The sequence below is a fragment of the Crinia signifera genome, chromosome 5, assembly GCF_055691185.1.
Source record: "Crinia signifera chromosome 5, ASM5569118v1, whole genome shotgun sequence".
Classification (NCBI taxonomy): Eukaryota; Metazoa; Chordata; class Amphibia; order Anura; family Myobatrachidae; genus Crinia; species Crinia signifera.
In genome coordinates, this window is record NC_139221.1 from 154,804,170 (window position 1) to 154,822,028 (window position 17,859).

The following is a 17,859-nucleotide window of genomic DNA, read 5'->3' on the forward strand; positions in this document are numbered from 1 at the left end:
TCAATGCCAATTGAAGCCTCTCCTAGACACAGAAGGGAAGATAACGGACGAATGGAAGGAATTGGGGATGGATGGGAGTATAGGTAAAATGGTAAAAATGAGAAAAAACGTCTGGACCTGCTGAGGGACTCTTAATTGGAGCCGAATTAGCCAAATTAAATTGTGCCGAACTCAGTCCGTCAGGTCAGGCAAAAACGCGTGAAAACTCCGGACGCTGGCCCAACATCAGAGCGTAGCTAATCCCCGCGTAGGAAGACCAATAGGGAAGGGGTAACACAGGAGTACAACCAATCAACTGGAAACCATACACGCACAGACCATCAGGGCAGGAGATGAGGACGAATATATTTCTTATAAGTTGCCAGCCACCCCTAGCCGCAGACGTTGCCGCGTCTATGCGAAATGAATGGATACCAAAGTCCCGGGTGACAGTCCAAGTCCACCCAAACACTGACACAACATCCAGCTGAATTGATACTTGGTCAGGGGTGACCCGTCATAGTGTAAAAGCCAAGATCCTGCAGCTGCAGTCCGGACAAGGGCGTATTGCTTTGCCAACTCCACCGGGCAAACTGAAAACAGAACCTCAGGGACCATCTGCATCCAAGTCCCCTTGGCTGCCTGATCAGTTTTGGAATGTCTAATCCTACACCAAAGAGCCCCTTCGTCTATGTGTATGTCTGAACACAGCAGTATTGCCTGTCTATGCTTTGAAGGGGACACCAACTCCAAAACTCTCAGCGCCCCATGAAAAGCCACGGAAAATGCCAAGTGGAACAGTAAAGTCTCAAACGCGGACTCTGCATAACAGCTAACCTTATCTAAGAGAGAAAGAAGGAGCAAAGAATCTATTGGGCGCCTACTATCTGGAGCAACAGGAGCTGAGTGTGACCAACCTTTCATAGCCTTTCGCACTAAAAACCCCTTTATGAAATCAGGGAGGCCCTTCAGCTGCACAAAGAAAGCTATTCCTGCTAGGTAATGTGCTGCCACCGCCCTGGACTTGCCTGCGTTGTAAAGTTTCCAAATGAAAGAAAGCAAGAGCTTTTGCCCATGCCTACCTGGCTGTGCGGACCCTCCAGAATAAGACTCCCATTCCGACCAAGCCTGACGGTATGTCCTAAGAGTAGCTGGTGCCACCGACAACTCTTCTAGCCCCTCCAGTCCGGCCCGATCAACTGCCAAACATAAAGCGGGCACGAAACCCCAACAGCATCAGCGCCAGAAGCCAGTTGTCTAAAGCGTTCCCATTGGAAACAAAATAGCGCATCAGCAATCTCATTGCGCACTCCAGGGACATGCTTAGCCTTAAACAAGAAGTTAAAAAGCAAGCACTGCAAGGACAGATGAGCCAAAACTCACAGAACCAGTGGTGACTTAGCCTTCTGTTTGTTAATTGCGTGCACAGCGCTGTAGTTGTCACACCAGAAGAACATGCTACGGTTCGCCAAACAGGCACCCCAGATTTCCATAGCAACCATGATTGGAAAAAGCTCAAGCAGCAACATGTCCCTGTTGAGACCCATTGTTAAGCCAAGTTGTAGGCCAAGCTTGCGCGCACCAGCCGCCATCCAGGAAACAGCCAAACCCTGTAGAGCCAGCCGTATCAGTGTAAAGCTGTAACCTAGAGTTATCCATCACAGGAGCCAGCCAGATACGTATGCCGTTGAAATCCTCCAAAAAGGAGGACCAGACAGCCAGGTCTCACCGTATTTCAGCAGAGAGGCGCACAAGGTGATGAGATCTGGTGACCCCAGCGGTGGCACGCTCCAGCCTACGACAGAAGAACCTACCCATTGGGATAACCCTGCAAGCAAAGTTAAGCTGCCCCAAAAGAGACTGTGCCTGCCGTAGTGTAACCTTACGCGACACGCCACACAATGCAATATTATCCTTCAGCTTTACAACCTATCCTGAGGTAGACAGCAAAGCCCTAGACCCATGTCGATCTGGATCCCCAGGAACGACAAGCAGGTAACGGGACCCTCCATCTTCTCTTCAGCAATCGGTACACCGAATTGCTGGAAAATGGAACAGAAGGTACAAGCATTGCCCGGAATTCGGGGGCCCAAAGCATAAGTCATCCAAGTAATGAGCGATCCCGCTCACACCTGCAGACATCTCTACACACCAATGCAGGAAGGTGCTGAACCTCTCAAAGTACGCACAGGATACTGAACACCCCATTGGCAAACATTTGTCAATGAAATATTCCTCTCCTATGCGGAAACCCATGTACCTAAATGCACTGGGGTGCAATGGGAGGAGCCGAAAGGCCGACTCAACATCAATCTTGGCCATAAGGGCCCCGGACCTAAACGATCGGACCATAGCCAGAGCATCGTCAAATGACTGGTAAGTCACTGAACAGCACTCCCAAGGAATGGCGTCGTTGACTGAAAAACCCTTAGGATAAGAAAGGTGCTGAATCAACCTGAATTTTTCAGGGGCCTTCTTTGGCACCACCCCCTCCGGCGATATAACCAGGTCCGCCAGGGGAGGCTCCAAAAAAGGCCCCGCCATGCGGCCCAATTGAATCTCTTTGTCAACTTTCTCTCTGAGAACTGAGGAGAGTGAGCGAGCAGACTGTAAAATTCTAAATGAGCCCCCTCGCACCTCGTTCTGCACAGGTAGGCTAAAACCATCAGTAAAACCCTTCAACAGAAAATCAGCCACCTCCTTGTCTGGGTACTGGTGGAGCCAAGAATGCATGGCCCCCGACCTGTACTGGGGTGGACGCTCTAGCGAGATGTGCCTGCGGGGGTGGGTTTGGGGGCTGTCTGTGCTCCCGCCCCTCTAGGGGGGTGGCTACCTCAAAGGAAATAGAGGCCGTGTGTTTACTGGAGCAATTGATGCACACATGCTTGTACTTGCAGCGCTGGCCCTGCTGGCAAGAGGAATTGTTAAACGTATAGCATTTCCCTTTTGCTCTGCCCGGGGTGAATGTTCTACCTCCGAGAGGGAAACGCCTTGGTGCCGCCACCTCAGCATTCGCATGCTGTTGGCCATAATTAGAGGGGCCACAGTCGGCGGGCATGCCCCTTCCCCCTCATCCGCAGGCAATCTAGCCACCTCCATCCAGACTTCCACATCTTTGCACCCGAAGTCCATTATGTGTAAACAGTCCTGCTTACGCCGGAACTGCTCACCATATGTCCTCCAGGCGACCCCGCCGTACTTCATGTACATGCCGTGGACCATATGAATATATCTAATGATATTCATATGCTCCTCAGGACGGTCTTCCAGGTAGCAGGCTGCAAATACGCAGAAACCCACTAACCAGTTATCATAGGATCAGAATGCGTCCGACCCCATGCTGCCTTTGGCCTTAGCTGCCTTGTAAGCCTTTTAGGACTCATCAGTTAAGCTAAATACTGTAAGCCCACGAAATCACCCTTCTCAATCTTAGCCCTGCAACTTTCCCTGAGGCCATGAAGCACTGAAGTGTAATCGCAATGAACAACTGCTGAGAGATTCCTCCTCTTCCTTTCTCTGCAGGAAATGGATGCCCCTCGTTTGCGCTTACTGCGACCAGCTTGACAGCTGGTACTTTTTTGGCACTGGGAAATGGAGCTTGATCCCCTGGCTGTCTGCTAAATTGCACCCCTTGCTTGTTTGTTCTGCTACCTGACATTCCCTACTGCAAGGATGGTGCAAATCACCAGTGGCACCACCGATGGTTAACTTTTAGCATTCAGCCTGTCAGACAGGTCCTGCCAAGACCATGAGTGATGTGGACTGGCCAAAGAAAGATATCATTGATTATCCATGTAATGAGAGATTTGTAGTTGTTGTAGGGTTATAAAGTTTACAATTTTGCATTAACAGTTCTAGAAAAAAGCATAGGGTGTTACACTTATGAACTCAAGTACCTTAGGCATATTGTGTAAATTTATTTTTTGTTTTTTACAAAACCTTTCAGAAATTTTATTTTTTAAATAATTTAATAAAGTTTAAAATGTATTATATGTAGGGGTTGTTTTGCATAAAAAATCCCCCCCACCACCCCCCTCATTGGCAACAGACCATAACCCATGGTCTTAATTCAGAATAATAGTACCACTCTACACCCCCATAGTGGTAAATAAAATCCATATTTTTAGATCAACCTCCACCGACTGTAAAAAGCCTCCTTTTGGGCACTCCCTGTCCTGTTTTTCCCTCCCTGTGACCAATTATCATCATATTTTTTTTTTATATTAACCCTCCCACCTCCACTGGTGCTTCTCTAGCCCTATGAGTATATATCCCCTATCCCATATGAAGAGCGGGTATATATCAGGGGTGACTGATGATCATTCCCTCCTGCTGCAGCCGATTGGTGCCCTTGCAGAATGTGTCCAATTAGACCCAGCTTCTTTACCTTCTTGTGGAGTCAGCTACATTGGTTGAGAGAATTTGTTAATTTCCTTTTGAGAACAAAAATTGTAAGTAAAAGTTCCCACTTGGTGTAAAGTTGATGCTTCACTGTTAGTGTTGCTGATAGTGTTGCTGATAGTGTTGCTATGGATGATTCAGGTTCACTTGCATGCCATTAGATTTTTACTCACTGGATGTTATGGTTATGACAAGTTTCTGCATAATTAACGTATGACCTTCAATATTATGGAGTGGGGAATGTCAAGGGTGAAATTCTGTTCTCTGAACTCTATGATCAACTAAGTAATCTCGGTTCCAAGTTATTTTATATAAACTAAACTGTAACTCAGATACCAGCAGAAATTAGAGGTGTTTGTCTTTTAGATGTCAACATCCAAAGAGTAATGCTAAAGGATCAACTGAAGACATATTCGAGATTTACTGTAACTGAACATAGTTATTAGTAGTCATACAGTCAATAAACGTCCTGGTCTAAATGTATTAGGATGCAATTTTGGAAAACATGCAATCTCTTGGTCCATTTATTGACAAATCACACATTTTTCAGCAAATCACCCTCTATTACATGTAATAGGGGGTGATTTGCAGTAAAAATCACACGTTTTGCCTTGACCAAAAATCACACATCTGTAATCACATTCAGATGTTTTCACATTGAAAACATATAAAATTGCAAATATAATAGGGTGCGATATTTCAAATCGCACACATAACATGACTAAAAAATCACCCCAAAAATAGACCTGCTTCTGGCAGTTGAGATTGACAGAAGAATGCACAGATCAGTGCGATCTATGGATGCTTCTGTCTGTAAAAGTGTGTAAAAGTAAAAATAAAAAAGAGCATGCCTCCCTCCTTAAGTATGGAGTTACAATTAGTTTAAGAAAGAGTTGGAAAAGCAGGGAGGAGGGCCCTGCTCATTAGAGCTTACATTATACTGTAAATCCTTAAATTGAAGATAATTTATTAATAATGATATTGGTCTGGTTTTGAGACTAGAATTATATTGAAATTCCCCCTTATTGTGACATTATATATAGAAGTCTGTTACAATCTACAAAACATACATTAAAAAAGGCATCCCATGCTAATCTGCATTAGAAGCAGATAATACCAAAAATAATGTTGGTATTATGGTAGTGTTGTAAGCATATGGATAGACTCTTCATGTTAGTCATGGGTGAGAATGTGTGAATTGCTTTTCTTGTGCTTGAAATATTGAAGAGCCATGATCAGGGATAATACGCTAATGGTTTTTGTTTAGTTTCACGGCGGCAGCATGGCTGGCCGCTACTTCCGGGTTCGGCGCTCGGCAAACCTTCTAAAATAAAGTCCATGCCAACGTGAATAGTTCATACCCCCACTATCCACGTTGGCATGGAGTTGATTTTAGATAGCGTGGCGAGTGTAGCGAGCCACCGAGCCTGCAGCGTGGGCGAGCCCCGCAAGGGGACACAGACGCTGCTGCAACTGAGATGCTGCCGCCGTGAAACTAAACAAGTACCATACGCTAATATTTATTATGGAACAAGGTGAAAAACAGCTGTCCTTGGTGCATCGAATATTGAAACAGGTTGAGTTCAGTCCAATGAAAAGGGGGAAAAGAACAAGTAAAAAAGGGTTGTTTTAGTATGTGGTATGGGTGGAAGTTTTGATTGGGCTAAATTCAGGAATATGGTAAGTAGGTCCATATTGTACAGCTCAACACCCTATATGCAATGGGGATAATGGGGAAAAGATAAAGAGGAAAAAGGAAATAAAGTTGAAGATGAGTGAACTTGGGGCTCAATATTCTAAGGAAAATATAGTTATATGGATGGTCCAGTAGTCTAGCAAAAAGGTGCAGGTAAAATAAACAGCAATGTTTAGCAAAAAAACACTGATTTGCTGTAGTATCCCATGGACTAGCCCTCAACACGACACAGAAAACTAGTAAATCAGGAAACATCTAGAATAGTCTCTTGCATCTTTATTCATAGATTCTGGTATATTTCTGCAATGACCATTGTTCTATAATGACCAGTTTATATTGTCCTCTAAGTGATCATTCATGGCTTCCCATTGTTGGCGTACCTCGGCTAGTTCTCACTCAACTATTCGATAGATATTAATTTCATAAACCTTTTTTTCTAGGAAATCCATGTAAAATTCTTGACAGATTCTATTTAGACTCCTGAATAACAGCACAAATGTTGTATTATATTGTAGTTTGGAACATTTACATCAGATCATGGGATGAGCATATTATCCCGGAATTTGAGTTATCTGCACCTAGAGTATAGAGAAGTAGGAAATATATGTTGGTTTGGTTCTATGAAGAAGGAAGAAGAGCCATACTATTTATTATTTTGTCTGTCTGACATGGTCTTGAAACATGAAAGGAAACAGCAAGTATTGTGTCTGTTGCATTTGATTCTTTAGGAGTTACTGTAAGCTCAAGCTTCAAAGTCCAATGCCCAAAGACATAGTAAACTGAGATTAATTATTGAGGGGTTGTATAGAGGATCTACCTGTAGTTGATAAAAAAAGTATATTATGGCTATTAGTACTAATTGGTCATTGTCCGGGGGTCAAAAATGTTGGTTAGAAGATGCTGTATAAATTATAGATGAACTATGAAAGTAACTACTGTATAATCTGGTAGAAAACACTATTTTACAAAATGATATACAGTAGATGCTGGTTTATGGATGCCTCAAGAACAAAGTTTTCATAATACTACAATTAGGAACATGACATAAGACTTGTCTCTAAGGGCCTTATTCTGGTTGGTTCTGTGGGATGCGCGTTCTTTCGGAAATGACCGAACACCATGCACGGCGGACATTCTAAGAACACCCGCCCACAGCTTGTCCGAATCTGTTCGGACGGACTCGCTAAGAAGAGGGAGTGTCTTCAGACTGCATCCAAACAAGGGTGTGCGGTGGGAACTCAAAGAATCTGCATGGTCTTACTGCATCCGAACGGATGGGAAGCTGACCGTACGCACCGAGTTGGTGTATTTGCGCAAATCTCAGTAATCTATTCAGAAGTCATGCTTCAGCAACATGACACATTTATCCAATTAGGGTACCTCATAACATATATATTTATTTGTAATTAAATCAATTACTTCCTAAATGACACAAACACATTACTAGCACTTTAGATTAACCCTTACACCATGTTAAGTTGAAATACTTCATTGTTGCCCCTTTACCTGTGTTTTATGTATGCATAATTTTTTTTAATTGCAAGGCAAATGCAATCATTCTAAAATGTCAAATTGTGATTTACACAGCAATGCTTCCAGTTGAACCTGTGAAAAGAGTTTAATTAATCACTAATGACTAGAGGACTGGATTGTATTGTGCTCAGCTGCGAGTGTTTAAGGTGCGGCCGTACTAATTGGACGATCCGAATGCCTAGCCCATGAACCATTGCCTTCCGAGAACTGAAACTTGCTTACTGACACTGAAGATTTCTGCCGTGTTGGTTCGCTTGCACTGGGTGTCCGGTCCGAATGCACGCCTACCACTGTTCGTACACTCCCACGTGTACGCCCAGATTTAAGCCCAGTTTTGCCCACTTTGAAACCGCGCCCTTGTGTACGCCCACATGACGCCCATATTACACCCATATTTCCCGAGGGAGTTCGGTGCACATTTGTAGACGGTATTGGGGAGAACGAGTGCGAAGACACTGCGTTGCACATGCGCATTGCGTTGCTTACGCATGCGCAGGTAGCTACAAATCGCCGTCCGAAAGAATTTGGAATGGACCGCACCAACCAGAATAAGGTTATTAGGCAATGGGCTATACAAAGTTGCATTCATCTTTTTTTTTTAAATGTATTTCCCTATGGGTTATGCTATTGGGAAGATTGGCCGTGGACTACTTCAAAAAGACGATTCCATTTGAATTCTGAAATTTATTTCAATGATAAACAATGTTTTGGTACTTAATGATTTTATATCTCCACATTATTACTGTGGTAGCAAAGCCCTAGATTTGTAGATTTGCCAAGGTCAGACCTATCACTATTCAGTTAAGGGTTAGTTTTCTGAATAGTGCTGGGTCATTGCATAGTTCTTGCAAGTGAATTTCCCAAGATGCAGGGTCTGTTTTCTCATTATGACAGGGTTTTGTAAAGTGGATGGGTGATACAATGCTTTCTTTAGCTATAGCCAACTTAGACTATAGCACTGATGCATGCTATTTTATTATTGGAGAAAGGGTCATATTTTGTTTGTTATTTATTTCACGTGAATCAGACTTCAAAATAAATGATGATCTGGATGTGTAAAAAGAGTCTCTGAGGCGCCCAGTACTGGTGGCACTACATGATAATAATAATAATAATAATAATAATAATAATAATAATAATAATAATAATAATAATGATTATGATTTCCCAGTTACATAGTATTTAAATGTAGTACTGTAACTCAATGATGGTGAAAAATCACAAAGTTGTCAAATTATTGCTTACTTGGCTTTTAGTACATTGAAGCTAGATTGCTAATGACCAGTGTGAGGATACTTCTTACAATCTGTTTTACACTAGGCTTTATTATTTGAACTTTTTAAAGTGAAGTACTAATGATGCAGAAAATAAATACTTTTGAATCAAATTATATAAATTTATATGGTCTGAGTGTAAGTGGTTTAAGGATATGAGATTTATCAAACCTTTGAGACAGATAAAGTACCAACCAATAAGCTCCTTATTGTTATTTTTAAAACACAGTGGGGAATTAAATTCTGCCATGTGTCCCTGCTGACCATCTATCAGACTATTTAATAGTTTCTCATATCACATGCGCATTATCCACGGCATACCTATTTTTTCTTGCAGCCTTCGAAGTGCGAGAAAAAAAGTGCTAAAAGTTAGTGGTTGGTGCGCCCAAAACCAAATAGACACCCACATGACAACAGTAGACAAGTTTAGTCGATTTGCATGGCTAAACCTGGTGTTTTCAGATGCTTAAAATGCTGTCTGATTGGAACTACAATTGAATAGCTCCAATAGATGTGCTTTAGCATAGATGGCCAGTAAGGTGCACACCGCAGAGTTGAATTCTCCCCAGTCTTTTGATTAGTACTTTATCTCTCTCCAATATTTAATAAATCTAGCCCTTAGATTCAAATGTTCAACTGCATTGTGTACCTGATTTTTTTTGAAGATATTGGCAAAGTTGCTCCCTATCCATTTATATGATTCTATGATCTTCTCATAGAGACTCAAAGAATCATACTTCCACTTTGGAACATATCACAGACACATTACACAGTAGTTCTTTGTATATATAAAAATGTTCAATGTTTTTAGTCTTATTTACAATTAAAGTTCGATTTTTGTTTTTCTTTTAGGTCGGTAGCAGAAGCTACTGAAGTGGATCTTAATATGAGAGTAGGATTGCATACGGGTCGCGTACTATGTGGTGTTTTGGGGCTTCGCAAATGGCAATATGATGTCTGGTCCAACGATGTAACACTGGCCAATGTAATGGAAGCAGGAGGATTGCCAGGGTATGTTCCCTATGTATATGCTTGTATAGTATTTTCACTGTATAGAGTCTAGAATAATATAAACCACTTAATACTGCCTAAACATGCCATTATTATGTGTGCATATATGTATGTATGTATGTGTGTATGTATGTATGTATGTATGTATGTATGTGTGTGTGTGTGTGTGTGTATGTATGTGTGTGAGAGATGCAATGCTATGGTATAATGCTACTTTGAGCACTGTGTTAGGGCCACTGCAAAATCAGTTAGTGGGACCCTAAGTATGGATTTCAAAATGGCACCAGACAGGTGAGGCACGGTCACTGCACTGCTACCCCAACCACATTCTATGCCCCATAGCCCCCAAAACAGGAGCAGCAACACAGCTAGGCCAGAATTGTGAGGAGTGAGAGGTGGCAGGGGTTTCTCCAGACAGCAGCTATGTGAGGGGTGTGAGGGATTCCTCTTCATAGTAGCATGTTTCTGGCTGATATCAACTAGCAGGTCCTCGACCTGGCCCCATGGGGTACAGTGTGGCTGCTGCAGCTGACATATGCAGGGACAGATTGGGCATACTTCACTGCCGCAAGGGAGAGCACAGCCTCAGTAACCTCTTGAAAGTTTACTTCAAGTCCTCCAATGAATATACATCAGGGGATGTACACAGATCAGGGCCAGCCACACATTGTTTGCCCCACAATGTACATCAGGGGATGCACACAGATCAGGGCCAGCCACACATTGTTTGCCCCACAATGTACATCAGGGGATGCACACAGATTAGGGCCAGCCACACATTGTTTGCCCCACAATGTACATCAGGGGATGCACACAGATCAGGGCCAGCCACACATTGGGCCTTATTCTGGTTGGAGCGGCCGGGCCGTACGCGTACGTCCCGGGATTTTTTATGATCTGCGCATGCGTACATTCGCTAATGCGCAGGCGCGACCACTCACCAACGCTTACGGACGGGTCTCTACGTGCGAAAAAACCTGTACGCGAGTGTACGGGTATTGGGGGCGGCATAGGGGCGTGAAGAGGGGTGCGGCCGAAATAATGAGGGAAAATGGGCGTAAATATGGGCGTACACGGGGGTGTGCACCAAAAATGAGCGGTGCTACTACCGCACGATCGACTAAGGCACCGTTCATTTTGGACACAAAACAGGCGGCCGCCAACCGCCATCTCAAACTACCCCTACAGATACCGCATGCCAGCGTGCGCCTGAGTTTGCTAATTAACGCTGATTCCTACTCAAACACATACACCTGAATGTAATAAGCAATGCTGCAGTCTATTAAGTCCAAACCATGATTTCACTACCTGCAAGCCACACACAGGGGAGCCGAGAGAGGGGGGGAGAGGGTACTAATTACCTGGGCCCACACATGCTGAAGGGGCCCCGTGAGAGGTCATGCTGAGCCTGCAGTCAGCACAGCACATGCTGTAGGTTTGTGCTGCTTCTGAGATTACAGTTTTTAGAGTTTTCTTTCACCCTCCTCTAAACATTTTGGGGCGTGGCCTAAGTGTGGGAGGTTCCTACAACACACACTTAGGCCACACCCCCAAAATTTTACCGGGGCCCGGCATTCCTCTCGGCTGCCCTGGCCACACACAGCACTCAAACACATTGGAAGCTTATCTTTCTATACTTCTCGACATTTAAAGGTTTGTTTAATTTAAGGTAAGAATCTTTTGAAGACCTGCTTATATATGCTAAGGTAGCTATTTGCTAAACAGTTAGACACATTCACTACGTGCTTTCATAGACTTTACACAGTAGCACACTCAATCTACACAAGTCGACATGTGTCAACGTGTTCACTCTAATACAAACATAGGTTTTGTATTTAGGATACAATAACATAAACCACATCTAACACCTACAAAGGATGTTTCAGCAATGTTTTAAGCCCATGCCCACTATTTTGCACATTAATTAATTCAATCAATTAATTAATTAATTTTCATAATTATAGTTGAAAGGCAAGATTTGCAGGTCCATATATGTGAAGGGTATGTCAGCGTACACGGACGTACGCTCACTCTCACGAGCGGTGACATAAGCTGAGTTTTCTATTGAAAACAATAGGGACCCGTCCGTGCAAGCTGGCGTACGCTCAGATAGCCGCAAGAAGTCGGTGGGAAGACGGACGAGAGACGTCCGTAAACGGTGGTGTACGCTCAATTGTACGCCAGTTGTCGGAGTGTAAGGGCTGGCCCGTCCGTGTACGTTGGCGTACGCACAATTGTACGCCACTCCCCTTCGACGTTGTTTCTGGCCGTACGTATGCGGCTGAGTTGTGGGTGGACTTAACCCCAACGGCTGCGTACGGATAGCGTACGTTAATAGCGAACGTACGCACGTTTGGCCGCTCCGATCAGAATAACCTCCATTGTTTGCCCCACAATGTACATCAGGGGATGCACACAGATCAGGGCCAGCCACACATTGTTTGCCCCTCATACACTGCCACCACCTCTGGCAACTCTACTATAATCCCCTGCACTACTGTAATGTGTGAGGGTCACTTTGTGGTCAGGCATGATGGGGTGATGAATGAGGCATATGAAGAATGAAAGGGAAGGAGAGTTATATTTAGGGCCTAATACATTTCTAATTTATTTTTTACCTCAATAAAATTAATTTCCAGTCATTTCCGCTCAGTTTTTATTACCTCACAACTCATAATAAACCTAATGCTGGCCAAAGGCTGCAGTGAGATGGCTGTTTGCTAAGCAGCAGCGATGTCACACACAGCAGTTTATAGAACATCCACAGACAGAAACAAAAAGTGGTGCAAGATGGAATTGTTCTTGGCAGAGAGTAACTAGAACTATGTGGGCCCTATTGCAAATTTTGAAGGAGCCCCCAATGCTTACAGAATTCACCTCTCTCTGCTGCACCACACCATAGTGGGCATGCCAAGTGTCTAAGTTGCTAAGTAACAGGAAAAATTAGATTTAATTTAAATAAGAATAATGTAAATTAAAAAAAGTTATACTTTGGAGTGCACTTGTTGGCGTTAGACCACTATACTATATGACCAGTGTCCATGTAACGCAGAGACAAGTAACCTCCTGACGCTTTTAAACAACAAATCTAAAAACAGCTCAAGCATCAGTTGTTCATGCTGCTTATTATTTAACACAGATGGCGTTTTCTTTCAATGGCTGGAAAGAGCTGATTGGAGCTGGACAGAGGTGACACCTCTGAAGTATGAAACCAAGGAAAGGGGGCGGACACGACAAAGAAGGAAGAGTAGGAAGATAGGAAAGTTTAGTATAGTAGAGATGGTATGATAAGACTGGTATTAGTGAGGGCAAAAAGGATGAGTAGAAAAAAGTTGAAAAAAAGGCATGCTATTACAGTATAAGTGATAAAATATAGGATAAGAAGAAAAAACCTTGAGACAGGTAAAGACAAAAGTGATGAGTAGAGCCATGGAGACACAGCACTATGTGCTAGGCAATTCTGACTAGATAGTCAAAATTGCCTAGTAAGCTAGGCAGGATCACACCATGTGTACACGGCTTTTCCTCTGTCTGGGAGTTACTGTAGATGTGCCACCCCGTGAGGGGAACCAACAAAGCCTTTCTAGCTTTGCAGGTACCCCATTGCTGTATTAATAATGTCACCTCAAGACACCACTTGAAGTTTGGTTTTCGGTCTGTTGATAAAATTATTCTTCACCGGGATAAAAAGACAGAGGTAAAATGCAAAAGCAGAAGGACTGCAGGAGAAATCAATTAATTGTACTTATTTCTAAGATTACCACTTTTAAATAATCTTTTTCTACGTCATAATTTTTTTGGGGAATAAAATTTAAAAGTTGCTTGTGAAATGCTTCTATTGCAGTTGCAATTAGGCATACTGTAAGTGGACAAATGTAACTATGGGCCTAATTCAGACCTGACCACAAGGCGGCTTTTTTTAGTAAATGGACAAAACCATGTTGCTCTGAAGGTGTGGCAAGTGTGACATGTTCAGTAATTGTCTCACCTGCTTCCACTGAAAGATATTAAAAAAACATGACCTGTTTAGGGTTCTGAAGGTTCCCACACACAGGGGGTGATTCAGGCTTGTTTGCTAAAGCAAACTCATTCTTTAACGGCCAAAACCATGTGCACTGCAGGTGGGGCTGATGTAACATGCGTAGAAAGATATACAATAGTGTGATATTGCTACAAGATAGAGTAACAATAATATTGTGAGACACTTTTGGTTTAAAAAAGACTCGTACCAGAATTTTATGTCTACTTCGATGACAGTAGACAATAGCGTTTTTTGATTGAGGGGGATTGAACACCACCAAAGGATTCCTTTCTCAATCTTTTCCAAAAGAAGTATTCTCTCAAAAGGACAGAAGAGACATCATGGTGCAATACGTTTAATTAAAAAATTGTATAAAATACAGGGGTTTATTCTAGTTCATTCTTTCTGACAAAATCCTTCTTAGATGGACAAAACCATGTGCACTGCAGGGGGGCAGTTGTAACATGTGCAGAGAGAATTAGATTTGGGTGAGTTATTTTGTTTCTGTGCAGGGAAAATACTGACTGCATGATTTTACACTTCAATATAGATCTCACTTTGAAGAAAAACCCCACCCAAATCTAATTCTCTCTGCACAAGTTACATCTGCCCCACCCGCAGTGCACATGGTTTTGTCCATCTAAGAAGGATTTTGTCAGAAAGAATGGACTAGAATAACCCCCACAGTGACACTTGAGGATAAGATCAAAGGACTCTCACCATGTATAATTGTCCACAAAATGAATGTAGACAATATGAGCATGAGATCATTACACTGCAATTTAGATTTCAGTTTGCCAAGATTTTTTTTTCTTTTTTATTATTTTTTAAATAATTAATTCCTTATTTTTATTTTTACTTTTCCTTTCCTCCCCTTCCTTCTCCTTTTCTTCTCCCTTCTTATTTTCTTATTAGATTTGTGTGAGTTATTTTGTTTCTGTGCAGGGTAAATGCTGGCTGAATTATTTTTACACTGCAATTTAGATTTCAGTTTGAACACACCCCACCCAAATGTAACTCTCTCTGCACATGTTACATCAGCCCCACCTGCTGACGGGGCTGATGTAAGGGAGGAATGCCAACTTCCAAAAAACTCACTCTTAAACACTCAAATCACGTGGTGTTCAATAATATAAGAAAAACAATGTGTAAATAACACACAAACTATTTATTAAACACAATGAAATATAAATTATAAACACAAGAAATAAATGATTATAAAACTCCCGGGGGTATTGAATTAAAAAGCAATAATAATGGTCATAATAACATGCGCACTATTACAGATGTTAAATGATATAAGCAAATGGTTGTCCTCATATCGATAAAGAGGCTGCTCTTATTTATGCTACTAGGTGACCCTTACATTGGATCCAAAATTATAAATGAAGTGCCAAAAAGTACTTTATAATATTGGTTACACGTAAATATCATTTGGATGTATCAGGATCAATACCTGGTTGTTGCCATATGCCAGTATAGATACAAATACTGTACAGTGAAGGTGCTGGATTCAGGCCCGATCTATACCGTCTGTGCGGAAGCTCACATGGCTGGCAGAGTGCTGTTAACCGCAGTTAGTGACGCTCTGTGGTTTGGAGCATGAACCTCCTCTAGGGCCTGTTCCCTTGGCCTAAAAAGCAGTTCGGAGAGTCCCCGCTGCTAGCGTACTTGCGGGCAATCTATTGCCACTTGACCGATGATACACAGACTCCGTCAGGGGGTTTTGGGTCACAGGGTTGAAACACAAGAGGGTCACGTAAGGCACAAGGATCCTTTATAATGCATTTGCCATGCACAGGGCAGCTTTTTCAAAAGCAGGAGCAGTGCACATGGTTTTGTCCATTAAAGAAGGAGTTTGCTTTTGCAATCCAACCAGAATCACCCCACAGTGCAATTCTTGCATGCGATTTGAACTTTTTAGTTCAAATCATATTGCGTCTAGTTCAAATTGCACTGTGTTTATTTTGCCTTGCGATGCAATGCACGCTCCCTTGTAGTCCATATCGCAAGGCAAAATATTTTGTGCAGGCAGGTATTTTTGTATTACATCGTATCGTGTCTAGATCAAATTGCACCCTGTGCAAGGAATTGCATGCGATATGTACTTTACCTATTTAAATTACATTTTGTAGTCTAGTCCAAATGTTATGTAATTCAAATCTTATGTAGTTCAAATAGCACAGTTTATAAAGTTCAAATGACATAGAACTAACATTTAAATTACATAGCTCTAATCACACCTAGCACACATCTTACCATGTGTGGGCACTATTTAGGACTAGAACCACTGAACTAGTAACTCTGAACTGATCTCACTTGAGTAAACTAGGTTTCAAGGCTTACATAGTAGCATTTAAAATCCTGCTAATTTCTATTTTTTTGTATTTGTTTCAGTCATTTTCTTTTTTGTTCCTTTAAACTTTCTAAATTGTTTTTTTTTTACCATAGTTTTACACTTTTTCTGGAGAGGTACATTGCCTAGATTGATACTGTTTTCATTCAGATTGGTGGTCTTGTAGATAGCAGTCTGTGCATCATTAACCAGCTTAAAGATAGAGGGGTTATTCTAGTCCATTCTTTCTGACAAAATCCTTCTTAGATGGACAAAACCATGTGCACTGCGGGTGGGGCAGATGTAACTTGTGCAGAGAGAATTAGATTTGGGTGGGGTTTTTCTTCAAAGTGAGATCTATATTGAAGTGTAAAATCATGCAGTCAGTATTTTCCCTGCACAGAAACAAAATAACTCACCCAAATCTAATTCTCTCTACACATGTTACATCTGCCCCCCTGCAGTGCACATGGTTTTGTCCATCTAAGAAGGATTTTGTCAGAAAGAATGAACTAGAATAAACCCCAGAGTAACCCTCTGAAATCCTAGGTTTTATTGAAAATCTCTAACGGGAGTCTTTCCATTGCAAGAACTTGTTTGGCTCAATAACAAAACAGGTCAGTGGGCAATAGTATTTTATCCCGCAGTGTTCTGCACATGTTTGAAGCATAGGATGAGTTGTTAATACTTATTCTAAGTTTCAGTCACTTTCCAGCTATCTATGTATTGGGATCTAGATATTTACCAACCCTAGCAATTTACTATTGCTCCTATGCAAGGACAGCTGCTCTGAAAAGTAGCTGTCCCCACAATCCCTAACACCGCTTCCAAGGTGCCGACTGATTGCTCATGCATTACTTGAGGCTACTGATTTTAAAGTTTAATGGTGGCTAAGGGGTTCACATGGATACCTCTGTGCAACCATGGATCTCCTTTGCATGTAAAGGTGCAGTTCTCCTGGGAACAGGCCATTGGGATACTAATATTGTACAGACCTGTTACAAAAAACTAGTGTTTTACGCATGTGAAACTGGCCCATAAGTGACAATGAAGGGGCCCCTTAAACTTTACCAATATGTAAACAGCCATCATTTGTACAGTATTACTTCTTGGTATAAAATTCTCCTCTCCCCTATTGATAAATGTAATCTATATGTCTAACTGATATAGGAGGATGACCTGCACTTTTGTCTGATTTGGTCTGTGAATATACACTACTAGGCTGATTCTGAGTCACCAGCAATGCCAATGGTCATGTAAATTAGCAGTTTTGTGTTACTGCAAATGTGTACATTCCTAAAAAAAGTGCATGTTTTGTGGTGTGTTTACAGAGTCACAGGACCCACTAAACCACAGTGACTCTGGAATGTAACTCCTCCAGGAATGGGAGGAGTTAAAAGCCACAAATAAAACTATTCTATGGGTGTGTTATTGGAGTGTTGCAGGAGTGGCTGGAGACTTAAGGCCCCATACATTAGGCCGACTTGTCCTTAGGACAAGTCGGACCCAATACTCCTGTGAGCCGCCCGGCAGCTCCCCGGGAGGCTCACATACAATTTGGCACTTGATGAGCCAAATTTTACATGTGATAAATCGCTTGCAATTTATC

At 42.3% G+C, this 17,859-nt stretch overlaps 1 protein-coding gene across 3 annotated transcripts in view; it reads left to right on the forward strand.

Annotated features, from left to right (window-relative positions):
• Window positions 1–17,859, forward strand: part of ADCY1 (adenylate cyclase 1) — a 333,354-nt gene that overhangs the window by 246,864 nt on the left and 68,631 nt on the right. For all 3 annotated transcript variants that reach the window (XR_014474925.1, XM_083188127.1, XM_083188128.1), the window contains one exon: window positions 9,736–9,894. Coding sequence is in view for 2 of the 3 variants with exons in the window: in XM_083188127.1 (XP_083044253.1) it covers window positions 9,736–9,894 (159 nt within the window). In the remaining variant the exon portion in view is untranslated. The remainder of the gene's footprint in view (window positions 1–9,735; window positions 9,895–17,859) is intronic.